The sequence below is a fragment of the Pongo abelii genome, chromosome 19, assembly GCF_028885655.2.
Source record: "Pongo abelii isolate AG06213 chromosome 19, NHGRI_mPonAbe1-v2.0_pri, whole genome shotgun sequence".
NCBI classification, from domain to species: Eukaryota; Metazoa; Chordata; class Mammalia; order Primates; family Hominidae; genus Pongo; species Pongo abelii.
In genome coordinates, this window is record NC_072004.2 from 109,083 (window position 1) to 126,825 (window position 17,743).

The window sequence follows — 17,743 nt, forward strand, 5'->3', positions numbered from 1 at the left end:
GAAGTGGTGAGAGTCACCCTAAAGCTGGCCAGACAGACACCCCCAAAGGCTGGCAGAGCCCCAGGAATCCGGGGATGCCCACCCTGAATTCACAGGGTGGGAGGTGTTCTGGGTCTGGGACGCACAGCCCCTTGGGCTCTGAGGGGTCCCTCTGTTCCTCTAATACCCCCAGCATGGAAACCCAGGCTCCCCACTCCTGCTGTCGCTGGAAGCTGAATCAATGGCAGCTTCCACACACTCACTGTATGGCTTTGAGTGAGTTACTTAACCTCTCTGAGCCTGAGTTTCTTTATTGATTAAATTGATGAAATGTGATAGCTGCTGAGAAAGTTGGAAGTGCTCAACAGAGCAAAGGGCACCCAGAAGGTGTTCACAAGATGCCACCTGCCTGCCTCCTTCCTGTCCCTTCTGCTCGAGGCTCCAGGGCAGAGCAACAGAGGCTGAGGGAGAGCCGGGCTGGACCACATCACAGCCTTGGAAGCTCTTCTCTGAGGACTTCTCAGATGGGACAGCCTCTCCAACAGGAACAGAAAGGACCGCCTCTTGCAGAGAGCCACCGATTAGAATTCAGAGCAGCTGCTGAGTTAGAGTCCCTAAATTTTTAATACCTCCTTCAGAAAACACCACATACTGTATAGTCTCTTTTCTGATGAAGGAAATAAATTCAGGGTATTTAGTCAGGAGGGGTGGGAGCCTGTAAACAAACACCTTGCAAAAACCTCAACTGACATGACCCTTCTCAGAGACGGGCAGGCCAAGCTTCCGAGCCGACGTCCTGAATCTGAATCCTGGGTCTGGCACCCAGCACCCGTGTGATTTGGACACAATGACCTCCCTGGCCCTCAGTTTCCTCATCAGTAGGCAAACACAGGAGCAGGGCTTATCTCACCGGGAGGACTTGAGGATCAGGCCCAAGAATGAACGTGAAGCCTCAAGGGCCAGTGCCAGGCACGGAGCAGCCTCTCCACAGAGGAGAGGCCCATGGGCACCACCGCCACCCCACCTCCTGCCACCTGGCAAACACAAACAGCTTTATCACCGGTGGGCCAATTCCCTACTAGAAGAATTCAAAACCAGAACCAGAATCCACCTGATTCTGAGACATTGCTTCCCACCCCCCAAACTTCCTCTGCACCACATTAATACTGTGGGATATTAACAAGAGCCAAGCCAAAAAAAAAAAAAAAGGTTTTCTAATCACATACACTTGAAAAGCACTAGGTTAAACCAAGCTCCATCGCTGCAGGACCTCTGGGAGCCTTTACTAAGCTCCATCGCTGCGGGACCTCTCAGAGCCTTTACTAAGCTCAGGTGCACAGGGTTATCCCAGAGGACAACAGAACACACCATGCTCTCTACCCGCAATCTGCCCGGATGGTTTTCCTAGAGAAACGCGACCTTGGTAATGGGTCTGCGTGGACTTGGCACTTAACTGGGCAGCACTTACTGTCCACTTGTAGAGCGATGAGCATCTGCATCGCCAAGTAGACTGTGGGCACCTCCTTATGCTCGGAGTGCCAGGCACGGACTGCCACGTCCAGACTAGGTCCCTGGCATGAACCCCTCACTGCCCCTTCCAGCCACCCTGTGTGAAGGGCCTGCTTTTGTGTGGTTCTTGAACGGCCTGGAACCTGTCTGGTGGGATGTGTGCTTCATGGCACCCACTTTGGAAAACCCTTTCTGATCCTCTCAGAGCCTTCCTACAACACACATTTATTTCAATGGGTAATGCAGGCACATGGTCTAAAAATCCACAAAGTGCAAAAGTAGCCAGTCTCCTCCCCCATTCCCAGAAGCATTGAAGAAGCTTGGTTATTATCTCCACTTTTCAGGTGGGGAAACTGAGGCTCCAACAAGTTCAGCAATTTCCCCAAAGCCAGTACACCCCTCTGTTGGCCTCTACTCCACATAGAAGGCCCCAGAGTCTCACCCAACAGTTTACAGATGCAAAGCAGATGCTCACTAAATTGCGGTTGAGTGGTGAATAAATCCTCAGTGGGTCAGACGTCAGTGTGGACTCTTAGTGTCCTACAGGCAGGACACCAGAGCGGAGGGGACTGCCTGACAGGAGGAAGCAGCAAACACACAGCAGCCACCAAGTCCACCCCATCTCGGGAGAGCTGCTGCAAGGCTCATTAGAGCAGGTACCCAAGTCCAAAAGGTCACGGGGGCCATGCGGTGCCAGCAAAGGGCTCGCTACGCCTCCCACTGATGAGCAAAGGCTCTGCTCATCCTGCCCTGAGCACGCCACCTCCCTGTCCTCCACCGTGGGCTGGGCCTGGGGGACCCCAAATGAAGCAGGCCCTTAAGAGCCAGCTGTGAATGGTGGGGCCTGTGCAGGCTTTGAACCGCACACCACACTGTCTCCCCTACCTGCCACAGAAGTTTTCTCTTTACTTTTTTTTTTTTTTTTTTTTTGAGACAGGGTCTTGCTCTGTCACCCAGGATGGAGTGCAGTGGCACAATCGGCTCACTGCAGCCTTCACCTCCCCAGGCTCAGGAGATCCTCCCACCTCACCCTCCCGAGTAGCTGGGACTATAGGTGGTGTGCACCACTACACCCAGCTAATTTTTGTATTTTTTGTAGAAATGGGGTTTTACCATGTTGCTCAGGCTGGTCTCTAACTCCTGGGCTCAAGCAATCGGCCCACCTCAGCCTCCCAAAGTGCTGGGATTACAAACATGAGCCACCACGCCTAGCCTCTCCCTTTTTTTATTTTCCTGAAAAATACATACCTAGCATACAAAATTAGCACAATAACAAAAAAGTAAAATGAAACTAGGCCACCTATAACATCACTGCATGGAGACAGCCCTGCTGAGCATGGCGGAGTGAATTTTCTTACACCCTTGCCTGGGCAAACACACTATTTGTTTTTTGTTTTTTTTGGAAACTAGGCTAATGTAGAGGCAACCTGTTCCCACCCTCCCCCCAACACCTCACTACACATCAGAGCAGTCGTTCCAAATTCATAACTTCTCCATCATCATTTTTAATTGCTCCACAGTTTGGATTTATTAAACTTAATTAATCCAGCGCCCCACTGAGGGACATTTGTTTCCAATCTCTCATCCTCACGGGCAGCGCCGCAGCCATCACCCTGCACCCACCGCATCAGCCCAGTTGTCGGTTATTGCCTTAGGAAAGACGGGTTGATTTTGCCCTTTTCCAAAATGCTTGGGACAGAGGTGCTTCAGATTTTGATTTTTTTCGAATTTTAGAATATTTGCATTATACTTAACCAGTTCAGCATCCCAAATCTGAAAATCCAACATCTGAAATGCTCCAGTGAGTTTTGGATTTTGGAGCTTTTCAGCTTTGGGTTTTCTGATTAATGATACTCAGCCTTTACTCCACAGAGCGGGATTGCAGGGTCGAGAACTGTGTGTTTGGACGATGACATAGAGTCAGGCCGCCCTCCAGGAGGAAAAGCCACATTCCCAGGAAGCTACAGTAAGTGTTTTCGGGGTGGGGACCTCGGCTTACGCTCCCTGGTGAAATCCAAGGCCCCCTCTATGGACCCTGATTGGGGAAGGTTCCCACGGAACCACAGTGGGCTTGGGGAGAGGCATCTGTCAGGGCATGAGGCCACCAGAGTGAGGGGCGTGGGGCGAACCATGGAGCTGCCCTGCCATCCCTAGGACAGGCCTTGGGAGCTGAGAGAGCTCCCCCACCTCACGCCCAGCCAGTCAAGGCCCTGTTTAATGGGGAGTGGGCAGGTTGATGCTCAGGGTGACTTGGCAATGTGGCCAAGCCGTCTCTCTTGTGAGGCTTCAGGGGAAGATACTAAGACGCCCCACAGAGCTGCATTCCCGCACACTGTGGGGCCGAGCAGCTCATCTGTGCCAGTGAGTCCTCATCTCACGGACTTCTGAGCTTCTCCTTTGCAGCACCGGACCACAGTTTAGGCCTCTGGGTATGCGTGGCCCTTTTTTAAAAAAATTTAAAATGTTTCCATTGTGTTAAAGTATTCATAACATAAAATGTATCACCTTAAGTGCAACCCATCTCCAGAACTCTTCATCTTGCAAAACTGAAACTCTATAACCGCTAAGCAATAGCTCTCCGCTGTCCTGGCCCCTGGCCACCCCTGTCGGCTGTCTGTCCCTAGGAATATGACTACCCTACATACTTTCTACAAGGGGAGCCACACGGTGTCTGGTCTTGTCTGTCCCTAGGAATATGACTACCCTACATACTTTCTACAAGGGGAGCCACACGGTGTCTGGTCTTTTCTGTCCCTAGGAATATGACTACCCTACATACTTTCTACAAGGGGAGCCACACGGTGTCTGGCCTTTTTTGGCTGCTTATTTCACTCAGCATCACTTCTTCAGGGCTCACGCACGCAGCAGCCCGTGTCAGAATGTCCTTCCTTTCTGAGGCTGAGCAACGTTCCCCTGTATGGATGGATCACGTTTTGTCATCTGTTCATAGGTACGTGGGGTGCTTCCACATTTTGGCTGGTCCTTCTGTTTTCTTCTGTCTCCCCCACCAGGCTCCACCAAACAGGAGGAAGCATCACAGCCGTCTTGCTCACCACTGTTTCTTCAAGCTCCTAGCACACGCGTGACACATCGTAGGTGTTCAGTAAACGCTGGTTGAATGACTGTGCTGGCAGCTGTGGGTCGTTTGCTGCAACGCGTCTCAACCTACAGTCTGCCACCTTCCTGGGAAAGAAGCCTGGGTGTTTCACTCAAGTTCCTGTAATTAATCAAATGGACTTCCTATTTCAGATTAAAAGAGGGATAAAGAGGAGGGCTTGATGGGGTGTGCTCATGGGGAGGAAAGCGCAGTGAGCCTCCCTGACTGCCCAGGGTGCTCCCAGCCTCTCCTCCCCAGCTGCCCTGCCTCCCCTGGCATATCCCAGCCCCCGGCCCGTGCCTCAGCCTTGCCTCCTGCTGCAACAATCCGTCTCCCATCCCCACTCCACTCAAATCCCTGCTCAGTGAGGTTCTTTTGGAAGACAGATAAAGAGCACAGGATCCAAAGCATCAGGCTGAATTGCCATTGGTACTCAGCCATTTTGGGACAGTCAACCTTTTTTTTTTTTGAGACAGGGTCTCACTCTGTTGCCCAGGCTGGAGTGCAGTGGCACGACCAGGGCTCACTGCAGCCTTGACACCGTGGGCTCAAGCGATCCTCCCACCTCAACCTCCCGAGTAGCCAGGACCACAGGAACACGCCACCATGCCCGGCTAAGTCAATCATTTTTGAACTATCAAAAAAGCCCGTCAACTTCATACGATTCACCCCGATATTTATGCCCAGCAGGGGCAATGACCCCACAGGCCAGGCAGGCCACGTGCCTCCCCGGGGATCTGTGGGCAGGTCCACGAGCACCCGATGGATCAGTCATTCCCTGTGAGTCCATTGTAACGGGGCCTCTGCTCCGATTCTCTCCTGCTGTCACTGTAGTCCAGGTGGAAAGTCTAAGAGCTCACCCTGACCATCCAGCGTGGCTGGTGATCTGGACCAGCGTGAGGAGCAGCAGTTCCTAAGTCCCAGCGTCAGGGGACCGGAGCACACAGGTGTATCACCCAGTACGGGAGGTGTACCCATGCAGACGTGCATAAAACACACTGTCAGTATTTTGGAAAATGCCTTCCGCATGGGCGAGCAGGTCTGGTGAGGTGAGGTGCAAAGGACCCCAGCTGGGCTGAGCTCTGAGCTGCAACCCTCACCCCCATGCCAATTTATACACACCCACAGGCCTTCTCCTCACTGCCCGCCCCACTCTGCAAAACACACCACGGTAGTCTTAATCATGTGACTTCTGCTCTGTGCATCTGGGCCCATCACCCGCTGCCTGGCATCCACATCTGCCTCTCCCCCCCAGGAATAGTGGCAGGAAAAGCCCTCGTGGGAATTAACCCCACCCCACCCCAGGCCACCCCGCAGATTGAAAATCAGTTACTTTCTGGAGAAGCCGAGCAATTCTGCAAAACCCTACTCGGCTCCCCACGTGTGGTTTGCTGTGATAAGGCCGGCAAAGCAGCCAGCCTTGAAAATGCCATTTAATGAGAAAAGACCCACAGCCAGTCGGTGGCCAGGGTGTCCGGCGTGTCCGGCAGCAGTAAACGCTCCTGGTACCGCTGCTCGCCCTGCTCTGTGCTCCGCTTCCAGGTTTGCATTAGGGTTTCAGCTCACGGCCAATCTGACTGCAGATACTGATGGATATTCGCCAAGCTGTTCCCAGGGAATTTTAATTACCATGATAACAATTGCTAATCACTGGCATTTCCTAAATGGTTGTGGCTGGAGAAGGTGGTAATTGTCAGGCTGGTGCTGGAAAGAAGGGGAGTCTCACAGACCTGCCACTGGAGATGGTGGGGCGGGGGGAGCCTGAAGACCCCTCTCTCTGTCCATTGTCCACTGGAAAGAAGGGGAGTCTCACAGACCTGCCACTGGAGGGGGTGGGGCGGGGGAGCCTGAAGACCCCTCTCTCTGTCCATTGCGCCACCCCTTCCATGTGTCACTCCCTCTCCCGTGCCACCCTGGGAGTGCACCTGGCTTGAGCTCTTCACTGGCCCAGGCGTCCAACCTCTCTGCCCCAGCCCCACGGGTCAGAGCAGGGGACGGTCTGTGGCCTGTGCACCTGCTGTTCCTTCCCCCTGGAGTGCCTTTCATCGGCATCTCTAACAGGCAGTCACGCTTCCCCCTGGAGGCCTTCAGCGGGTGCCCCTTCGTGCAGAATCAGGGCCCCTCTGTCGTGCTCCCGGAGACCATGTGGTCCCACTGGTACAGCACGCCACACCTGGCCTGGAGCTCAGACGCGCCCACCTTCCTGAGCAGGAGGCTGTGAGCTCTTCAAGGGCAGGGCTGAGCCTGAGCCATCTCTGGATTCCCAGGACCCAGTGAGGAGCCTGCAGTGTTGCTGACCAACCACATGAACAAAGAAGGGAAAGCAGAGGCACCGTCTCCAGGGGACAGAAGGGAGACCTCGCCTTCAAGGGAGACTGTGTTCTCTCTGCCTAACAAGCTCCAGACTGAACCAGTCTTGGAGAGCCACGGGAAATGCCCTGTGACTGAGGCTGAGCGGTCTTCTCAATTATACTGCAGTTACTTTAAAGGTCTCTTCAAGGGTCAATCCTCTGGCAGAGGAGAGGCAGTACCTCTCCCTCCTCCACTACCTGACACACACTCACAATGCTGGTCTCCCAGGAGCCCTAATAGGCAAGTTAAACAACTCCACAGCAGGCCAACAACACCCCAGGACCCGGCATCCCTCTTAGCCTCACCTCTCACCTCCCGCACCCCCATCACCAGGCACAGCCACACTCACTCCCTTGAGTGAGTCTTCAAAGCTCTCCCTCTGAAGACGTTGCTCCTTCTCCCTTCCCTGGACCAGCTCGTCTCCAGCCTTTGGGAAATCACTTTTATCCAGAAGCTTCCAGACAGAGTCTTGCATGTTTCCACGGCTATGCACACTCCCTGGGTTATGATCACCTGTTTCCGTGTCTGTTTCCTGCTGGATGGAAGGCCCCATGACAGCGGGAGCCAGGCAGAGTGCCCAGCAGGTGCCAGCACACAGCAGATACCCAACAAATAGTCAACTGAACACACATCCAAATTGCAAGGCTTAAGTAACTCAGGTTACTTAGGAGAAGCGCGGGCTCCTCGAGGGTGCTGGGGGCTGAACTGTGTCCTCCAAATCCACATGTTGAAGCTCTAACCCTCATGTGCTTGTGAGTGATGATGGACCTTGGGAAGGGAATTAGGTTTAGATGAGGCCATGAGGGTAACTGCTGCCCTTACGAAGAGAGAGACACCAGGAGAATGTGCTTCCTCTCTCTCTCCGCCATGTGAGGGCACAGCGGGAACACAGCCAGTCGCAAGCCAGAAAGAGAGCCTTCACCAGGGATCCGAATTCACCAGGGATCTGAATCAGCCAGCCCCTTCATCTTGGACTTCCCCGTCCCCAGAGCTCTGAGAAACAAATTCCACTGTTTACGCCACTAGGCTATCTATAAGGAAACCCGAGTCAGAATCGCATTAGACTTATCGCTGGTAACAGTGGCTGCCCAAAGACTCTGGATCTAGAATTCTATCAGCCGAACTATCAACACAATGGGAGGGCAGAATACAGATGTTTTTAAACTCGTAAGGACGCTGAGTTTCCCTTACACACACTCTTTTTAAGAAGAACTTAGGACGGGTTCCAGAAAAACACAAGTGAAAAACAAAAAAGGGAAAACATAGGATCCTGGAAACAGTCTCCAACTCAAAAGGTGAGCTGAGGGGAAGTTCCTGGAAGGCAGCGTTCAGGAACTACTCTGGGGTCTGGAGGGCATCTCACAGGAAAACAGAAGGCTCCACACGATAGATGGTAAAATAAAAAAGCTGCATAGAAGAGGATGTAAAGTTTAATTATTCTGTTGTCAATAAGAAACACAGTCAATAAAAACTCTAGGAAAAACGAAAAGTTACACCAGAACATCATGGTCCAAATATTGGGTAAATTAAAATGTGACAGGGATGAAGAAATTCAGAGTTAAAAAGGGATGTTTGCTCAGAATAGTGGGAACATTCTCCTTGGGGCGGTCTAGGAGTCAAGGTCATTATAAAATGTGATCCTCACATACGTTTGAGCCTAAGATGTTTAATGTTTACAATTTTTTCTTTTTTGAGACGGTGTCTCGCTCTGTCACCCGGGCTGGAGTGCAGTGGCACAATCTCGGCTCACTGAAACCCCTGACTCCCGGGTTCAAGCAATTCTCCTGCCTCAGCCTCCTGAGTAGCTGGGATTACAGGCGCCCGCCACCAGGCCCAGATAATTTTTGTATTTTTAGTAGAGACAGGGTTTCACCATGTTGGCCAGGCTGGTCTCAAACTCCTGACCTCAGGTGATCCACCCGCCTCGGCCTCCCAAAGTGCTGGGATTACAGTTGTGAGCCACCACGCCCGGCCTACAAAATAATTTCTTACAATGTAAATCCCAGCCAGCTGCAGCGGCTGATGCTCATAATCCCAACCCTTTGGGAGGCCGAGGTGGGAGGATCACCTGAGGCTGGGAACTCAAGGCCAGCCTGGCCAAGCTGTTTACATCTCCCTTGTGACCTAGCTCTTGTGGGCAAAAATCAAGAGACAAACCATCAAACAAATCCTAAGTCCATGCCCCGAGCCATCTCCTTTATCTAACGCCCACACACCAAGCCAATATTCCCCCTGCCCTAAATCAATGGAGAGCCAGGGACCACACAACTAGGGACAGCCTCTATGCCACAAAGCCTGCAGGGTTATTCAGACCAGCCCCACCTTGCTTTCCCCACAGAAGCCCCAGTAAAGGCTGTGGATGTGCTTTCCCCTCTCCTCTGCCCACCACTGGCTCTGGTGCTTCCCCACGTAGCCCTGCCCGACGTGGTGGTCCCCTCCTCTCAGGAACTGTGAGCAAGAAATTCTTCCAATGACATTAGCCTCTTTGTGTCATCACTCTGTCACGTGCATGAAGACCTGGGCACAAATCATAAAGCATGGAAGAATTAATTATAGCTAAAGAACAGAATCTAAATGTAAATTCTGGCAATCTACAAGTTAAGATACCATCTAGACAAGCAGGGAGGTGGGTGTGGGGGAGGAAGAGGCGGCCTGCATATCCACAGCTCACACAGAGGGAGTCAAGGGTACCAAAGCTGATGGAAGAAGACAGAGGAGAACATTATACAAAGTCACAAACTTAATCAAGGAGCCGAAAGTAATAACACAATGATCAACATCAGGGGAGAGAGGGGAAGCAGAGGAGTCCAAGCTAGCCAGCTCCTCATCGTGCATGGCCAGGAGTCAATAGAGAGTCTCCCAAGTTGGTACATCAAGAAAGGCACGGCAGGAACCAGCACGTGGACGAACAGGCAGCAGTGGGTGACGCGCTGGCAAGGAGCCGCCGGGCGACTGCCGTTCCCCAACGTTAGCTCTTCCGAACAATTTGATTTTTTTAAACCATATGATGTGTTACTTTGATTAAAATTAAAATGTAACAGATTGGTAATTGGATGTTGATATTATTAAATCCTCAGTCTGCACGGTAGGTCGACTCGTGGGGAGCTGGCACGGTCTGTGGCTGGTGTACTGAATCTGGATGTGGCTTAAGGGAGAAAAGCTGGTAGCTCAGGAAAGGAAAGGAATGCGCTAAGTACAATTTTCTGCTATGGAAGAGACTTTGTGAAGTTATGGTTAGTTTGAGAACGTCAGTATGAGTTGGGAACACACCGACACTTCTGTCCCTGAAGAAGGCCAAGTTCCTTCCGGCACATCGCTGAGCCCACCTAACCACCCGGAGTCAGATTTTTGGCCGTGGGCAACTCGACAGGTTTTCAAGGGGGAACCAAAGTTTCACTGCAGATGGGCAGGCAGAGCTGGGTCCAGCAGGAAACAAGGGCCTGAGGGTTTCGTGCTGTTAGCAGACGCAACGCTGCTTTCCAAGACGGCTGGGCGGTGATCTCTGATCAGATTTCAAAGCCACGATTTTGGCCACGTGTGACAAGCTGGACTCTCCAAGAGCCTTGGACCCACACCGATACTGAACAAGCCCAGCGAACGTGAGGTGTGCTGAGGTAACATACACACTTGTTTCTAGCATTGTTTTCTGCCGGAAATGCCATCTGTCACTCAAACCCGAATAGAACCGCCCTACCTCAAAGTTCTGGCTGACAGCAGGATTACCCTTCAGAGCCGTGCACGCTGGATGGGGACTCAGAATCCGCAGCATGTTGACAGCAGGATTACCCTTCAGAGCTGTGCACACTGAATGGAGACTCAGAATCCGCACCTTGGATTGGGTGTGACCACTGCATGGTGGTTTTCCACTGATCGATGTGAGGCGTGCATGAAGCACGTCACGAAGCCTACTGGACACATTTTTGACCACACGGGACCAATGCAGGAAGAGGTCAGCATTTGCTCTTCTAAGGGTGGAGGATGACCCTTCCACCTGTGACTGGTATCAGCAAAAATGGAACACAGAGATGCAGCCATTCTTCCCCACACACCTGTTTACAGGTATATCATAGCTCAGGTGACCAATGGATGAAGTAAAATAAAAATCTCAAGAATGGGGAACTCGTGGTACCTGAAAATTCACAGTGGTCAATGAAAGACAAAATTCAGTCTAAATTACTAATGTACACATAACTACAAAACATGAAAGTGTATAAGAAATTATGCTTTGAAAGTAGATATAAAAGAATCAGTTAACAAAACAAATCTGACCCAAAATTCCAGATTGTCTCAATAAAACCCAAAAAGTAGCTGGAAATAAACACACTGGGTCCCTCATACTTTATAAGAAGAGGGAATTAAGAGACTTTTTTCTTTGAGACAGGACCTTGCTCTGTTACCCAGGCTGGAATGCAGTGGTGCAGTCTCAGCTCACTGCAACCTCCACCTCCGAGGCTCAATTGATCCTCCCACCGAGGCCTCCCGAGTAGCTGGGACTGCACGCACGTGCCACCGTGCCCAGCTAATTTTTTTTTGGTAATTTTTTTTAAGAGAGATGAGATTTCACCATTTTGCCCAGGTTGGTCTCAGACTCCTATACTCAAGCGATCCTCCCATCTTGGCCTCTCAAAGTGCTGGGATTACAGGTGCCAAGAGATATTTTTTGTATTGTAATATAAGTAATTAGATAAGTATAGCTTTGAATATTCAAAAGTTATATATATATGCATACACATATCCACCTAAGACAACAAGCAGAATTAAAACTAGGAAAAACGTTCGTCATCCTGAAATACTTGATCTGCTGACGGCTTTTTCTTTTATTCCCTCTTCCCTCTCTTGTGCTCTGTTTATAATTTCTCCTTGTTGTTGTCCTTTTCCTTTCAGTAGGAATTAAGTTTAGAGTAACTCTTGCTTCATTATTTCCTTCCCCGACCTCTGGAAAATGACACAAACAACATCTGAAGAGGGAGTCAGTGGATATTAATTCATCCAAATCACATTTATTAAGCATCTCGTGTACAGTTCTAAGACTGAGCTAAGGAAACAAAATCCAATGTTCTTGCAGACGGGAGGCCGGTGGCACAGATCCACAGTGGGCTCTCTTCTCTCCTGTGTGAGTGTTCACGCCTTGCCTTCGGGCCCTTCTGTTCTGGGAGGGTTCCGCTGACTTCCACCCCACAGGGTGAGTCTCTGCTCACGGCGGATGTTCAGCGTGAGGGGACAAAGCACAAGCAAGCGATCCAAGCCCCCAAGAGGGTCTGAGCCACACCAGGGCAGCTGGGCAGAGCTGTGGGCAGCCTCTTCTTCCTGCCCCTCTCCTCACCCAGGCATCCATCTGGTCCAATCCCTTCTAAAGTGCTAACTCATTCCTAATTGAGGTGTGAGCTCAAAGCAAAGTGAGGCCCCTTCCAGGAGGATTCATGTATTTGTGTTTTAAAAGATGATACTTTAAGGCCCCAGTGGTGTGTGTGTGTGTGTGTGTGTGTGTGTGTGTGTGTGTGTGTGTGTGTGTGTGTGTGTGTGTGTGTGTGTGCACCTGTGTGCATGCTGGTGAGCCAGGGAGAAAGCCCCCATCATCCCTGTGCTCCCCTCAACTCCAGTGGGAATGCACAGATTCATCAAATTCATCCTGCCTGGAAAGTCTGCTGCCTCCCCATGCTGCAGGTGGCTGGCTGGCTCCCCTGTACCCCCCAGTTGGAGGGCCCCGCCCTCATCAGGAGACGCACTGGAAATCACACCCCAGGAAAGACAGAGCATGCACCTGCACCTGCCCTTTCTTCCAAATCCCCCCCGGGGCAGCAAAGCTCCCCGCTCAGCCTAGGAGAGCACAGCTTTCTCCAGAGCCTGAGTGAGTTTCCTCTTCATTCCAAGTGGGTTTTTGAGCAACCAGGTCAGTCTGGGAGGCAGGCAACTGCCAGCACAGTAGAAAGGAAAAACAGCAGTGAGAAACAGAATTCTGAGGGTGCTGTTTTCTTGACAGATGATTTAAACACCTCGGCTAGATTATTTCAGAACCAGAGGAAATGCTTTGGCTTCCATTAACCCCTGGTGAGGGGCTGGCTCCTGTGAGGCATCTACACAATTACCAGTAAGGAGCACTTGGCAGCTGCAGAGGGAGGTGTTGCCCAACACTGGCTCCCAATGCCTGCAGGGCTGTGCGCCCCTGGATCAGGGAGAACCCCGGGACAGGCCGCCAAGCTTCACCTCTGGCCTCGCCCTGCCTTGTAGCCCAGCCTCGGGGTCTGTGCCCCGTGGGCGCCCCGTGGCCTTTGCATCGTCTCTCACATCACCTGTGATGAGGAAAGGTCCCTACAAGCTGCTGAGAACAGGGGCCCCTGTCTTCTCTCTGGTCCTGCGCACCATCCTCTCCCTTTGTCCAGATGCTCTTGTGAGCTCAGCAAATGCATGGAGGCTAATGACACTTTCATCTGCTGCTCTTAATGACTTGTATTGTCAACATTTGACAGACTCCCCTCACTTTCGACTGGCACGCAGCATGAAATCCTTTCGAGCCCCGGTACTGAGGCTGCTCTGACACCGGTTTGAGAGAGGGCAGGCCTGTTACGATGGTGTTTGGCTGCGAAGCCGCCTCTGTTCCCAGATGGAGTGGGCTGCACGCAGGAAATGAATAGGGGCTGGAGGCGGAAAATTGGACAAGCCAATTAGACCGAGCCAGGTCTTTTCAGAGGAGCTTCATGATTTTGATTCAATTCCCAGGACAACAAATGTGCCTGTGTTTAAACACAGTCTCAGAAATATGCTCCCAAGCCAAAGTGAAACCCTGTCTGGGCTGTGACCCCAATCAGCAGGGCTCGAGGGTGGTGCAGCGTGGGGGGCCTGCATCTGGGGACACTTTTGATTACGTATTTGATTAGTGCCTCATTTCCGACGGGTCTTGTTCCCTGCTGGGGAAAGCCTCTAGTTCTGAAGTTCCATTGCTTTCTCTGTCTTCCACAGTCATCACTGTTTTCCTGAGCACGTTTAGCTCTTTGGTTTTTGCCTGCATTCTGGGAGATCCTACAGGTCTCTCTCCATATCACTGATTCAAGCTTCTTATTTTTTGCCCGATTTTGGCGACCTCCTCTCATCTTTTGGGTGTATGCCCATGAAAGCTAGCAAACCTACAAAAGTGTATTTCATACAGACATTTCAAAGAATCACATTTGAGTAAACACCTGTGAGCTCCTCAAGAAATAAAATGGTGCTGAATCTGAGAAGTTCCCGTAAATCCACCCTCCCTCTCAGAGGTAACCAACATCTAGAATTTTGTATTAAGCAACCTCTTGCTTTTCTAGTTTAAAAAAACCTCGTATGTATGTATGCGTTTCTAAATAAATACAGTCGGCCCATGAACTACGTGGGCTGGAACTGCACAGGCCCACTCCTAGCTGGATCTTCCTCTCCCTCCGTCACCCGTGACAACGAAAGCAACCCCTCCTCTTCCTCATCTCCCCGTCACCCCTGTGACATAAAAGCAACTCCTCTTCCTCCTCCTCCTCAGCCAACCCAACACGACGACGACGAGGGTGAAGAACTTCACGATGACCCACTTCCCCTTAATGAAGAGTAAATATACTCTCTCTTCCTTATGATTTTCTTAATAACATTTGCTTTTCTCTAGCTTATTTTATTGTAAGAATATAGTATATAATGCATATAATATACAAAACATGTGTTAACTGAATGTTTTTTATTGATAACTCTTCCAGTCAACAGTAGGCTATTAGTTAAGTTTTGGAGAGTTAATAGTTATATTAAGATTTTAAGTATGTTTTTGGGTTTTTTGAGGCAGGGTCTCACGCTGTTGCCCAGGCTGAAGTACCGTGGCACCATCTTGGCTCACTGCAACCTCCGCCTCCCAGGTTCAAGCCATCCTCCGACCTCAGCCTCCCAAGTAGCTGGGACCACTAGACATGCGCCACTACACCAGGCTAATTTTTAAAAACTTTTTGTAGTGACAGGTTTCGCCATGTTACCCAGACTGGTCTCAAACTCCGGGACTCAAGCAATCCTCCTGCCTCAGCCTCCTGAGTAGCTGAGACTACAGGTTCATGCTACCAGGCCCGGATGATTTTTTATTTTTTATTTATTGTTATTATTTTTTTGAGATGGAGTCTCGCTCTGTCGCCCAGGCTGGAGGGCAGTGGCGCCATCTCAGCTCACTGCAAGCTCCGCCTCCCGGGTTCACGCCATTCTCCTGCCTCAGCCTCCCGAGTAGCTGGGAATACAGGCGCCCGCCACACGTCCAGCTAATTTTTTGTATTTTGTATTTTTAGTAGATACGGGGTTTCACCGTGTTAGCCAGGATGGTCTTGATCTCCTGACCTCGTAATCCACCCGCCTCGGCCTCCTAAAGTGCTGGGATTACAGGCGTGAGCCACCATGCCCGGCCGATTTTTTATTTTTTAGAGACGAGGTATCGCCATGTTGCCCAGGCTGGTCTTGAACTTCTGGCCTCACACAGTCCTCTTGCCTCAGCCTCCCAGAGTGCTGGGTGTGAGCCACTGTGCCTGACCTACTTATTCTTTTTCCTATTCAGCATCTAATGTATGATACGATTTGCTTATTTCTTTATGCTTCATTGTCTGTTCCCCATCCCCAGCCCTGGCCCCCTTGCTAGAATGCAAGCTTGAGGCAGAGCTATTTCACCATTGCTGTTTTCCAGGGGCCTCGAACAGTGCCTCCAATGTTCCTCAGAGAACATTAGAGGAATAAGTGATGCAACAAATAGAGTTGTTAGAAGGTGTTTTGCAGGAAGACGCATCTGGCTTCATCCCTGGCTCCATCAATTACCACCCGACGTCTTTGGGTGAGTGACCTCCTCTCTCTAAGCTTCAGTTTCTCCACAACTGTCACAGAGGACAACGGGCTCCCGTGGGGATGAAGCGAGATGTTCATGGCCTGGCCCTTAGTGGGCACTCAGCTCACTTCTGCTATGAATGATGGGACTCCTTCGGTGTGCCTGGGTGTGAACGATGAACTCACGGACTGGAGCACTGTGCTGAAAAAGTCAGCAGCCTCTTGGATCTCTCGGTGCCTCAGAGGCAATCTTCTCCAGTGCACAGACATGGGCTCAGGTAGATGCCCCAGGCAAGGGGCAGGGGAGGATGGGATGGCTCAGTCCATCTGCAGGGGTGCAGTGCAGGAGTCCCCACGAGGCAGACTGCCCTGGGGGCTGGTGGGCACCAGGAGCCCCCTCCTCCTGCCACCACCCATGTGTGGGAGGCGACCAACACACTGAGGAAGTATGACCATCCGTGTCCCCCAGGGACGCTGTGACAGCAGCCCAGAGTGAGCCAGGCACAGATGGTGGGGTGCTCAGGCAGCTGCCCGCCCCAGCACCAGCCACCCACTCCTGAATGCACTCACAGACCTCCGGAGGGGGCCCTCTGGCAAAGCTGTTTGCAGCAAAAATCCAAACTGCAAGTAACAGCAGAACCAGGAGAGAAACAGCATGGAGAAACAGATGGCAGCTTGCGGTGAGCACAGGCCGCCTGCCTGGGAAGCAGGTGCCGCAAGGATGCTGGGCTGGGGCTTGGCTAGCACGGCCAGTTCCCACCAGCGGCCGGGCTGGCTGCGGAGTTTGGGAGTCCCCGATGATCCTGACCTTCCGTAAGCCTGTGAGGCCCAGACTGAGGAAGAATCTCCTAGTTGGAAGACCCCAGTGGGCTGCTGGTCACCTCCAGGATAAGTGGGTTGGAGATTATTTAAAAACCAACCCTGCCAGGCATGGCGGCTCATGCCTGTAATCCCAGCACTTAGGGCAGCAGAGGCAGGAGGATTGGTTGAGCTCAGGAGTTTGAGGCTAGCCTTGGCAACATCACGAGATGCAAACTCCACAAAAAAAAAAAAAAAAAATTCTCCCATTCTGTAGGTTGCCTGTTCACTCTGATGGTGATTTCTTTTGCTGTGCAGAAGCTCTTTAGTTTAATTAGATCCCATTTGTCTATTTTGGCTTTTGTCGCCATTGCTTTTGGCATTTTAGTCATGAAGTCCTTGCCCATGCCTATGTCCTGAATGGTATTGCCTAGGTTTTCTTTTAGGGTTTTTATGGTTTTAGGTCTAATGTTTAAGTCTTTAATCCGCCTTGAATTAATTTTTGTGTAAGGTGTAAGGAAGGGATCCAGTTTCAGCTTTCTACGTATGGCTAGCCAGTTTTCCCAGCACCATTTATTAAATAGGGAATCCTTTCCCCATTTCTTGTTTTTGTCAGGTTTGTCAAAGATCAGATGGTTGTAGATGTGTGGTGTTATTTCTGAGGGTTCTGTTCTGTTCCATTGGTCTATATCTCTGTTTTGGTACCAGTACCATGCTGTTTTGGTTACTGTAGCCTTGTAGTATAGTTTGAAGTCAGGTAGCGTGATGCCTCCAGTTTGTTCCTTTGGCTTAGGATTCTCTTGGCAATGTGGGCTCTTTTTTGGTTCCAAATGAACTTTAAGGTAGTTTTTTCCAATTCTGTGAAGAAAGTCATTGGTAGCTTGATGGGGATGGCATTGAATCCACAAATTACCTTGGGCAGTATGGCCATTTTCACGATATTGATTCTTCCTATCCATGAGCATGGAACGTTCTTCCATTTGTTTGTGTCCTTTTTTATTTTGTTGAGCAGTGGTTTGTAGTTCTCCTTGAAGAGGTCCTTCACATCCCTTCCAACACTATGTTGAATAGGAGTGGCGAGAGAGGGCATCCTTGTCTTGTGCCAGTTTTCAAAGGGAATGTTTCCAGTATCCAGAATCTACAAAGAACTTAAACAAATTTACAAGAAAAAATCAAACAACCCCATCAAAAAGTGGGTGAAGGATATGA

The 17,743-nt window shown here is 50.8% G+C and overlaps 1 protein-coding gene across 10 annotated transcripts in view; it reads right to left on the reverse strand.

The window, feature by feature from the left end:
- Window positions 1-17,743, reverse strand: part of RPH3AL (rabphilin 3A like (without C2 domains)) — a 189,111-nt gene that overhangs the window by 27,921 nt on the left and 143,447 nt on the right. For 4 of the 10 annotated variants that reach the window (XM_054535327.2, XM_054535326.2, XM_054535325.2 and 1 more), the window contains exon 6: window positions 7,287-7,469. The exons of the other annotated variants lie outside the window; for them this stretch is intronic. In XM_054535327.2, coding sequence (XP_054391302.2) covers window positions 7,287-7,469 — 183 coding nt within the window. The remainder of the gene's footprint in view (window positions 1-7,286; window positions 7,470-17,743) is intronic. 10 annotated transcript variants of the gene reach the window in all.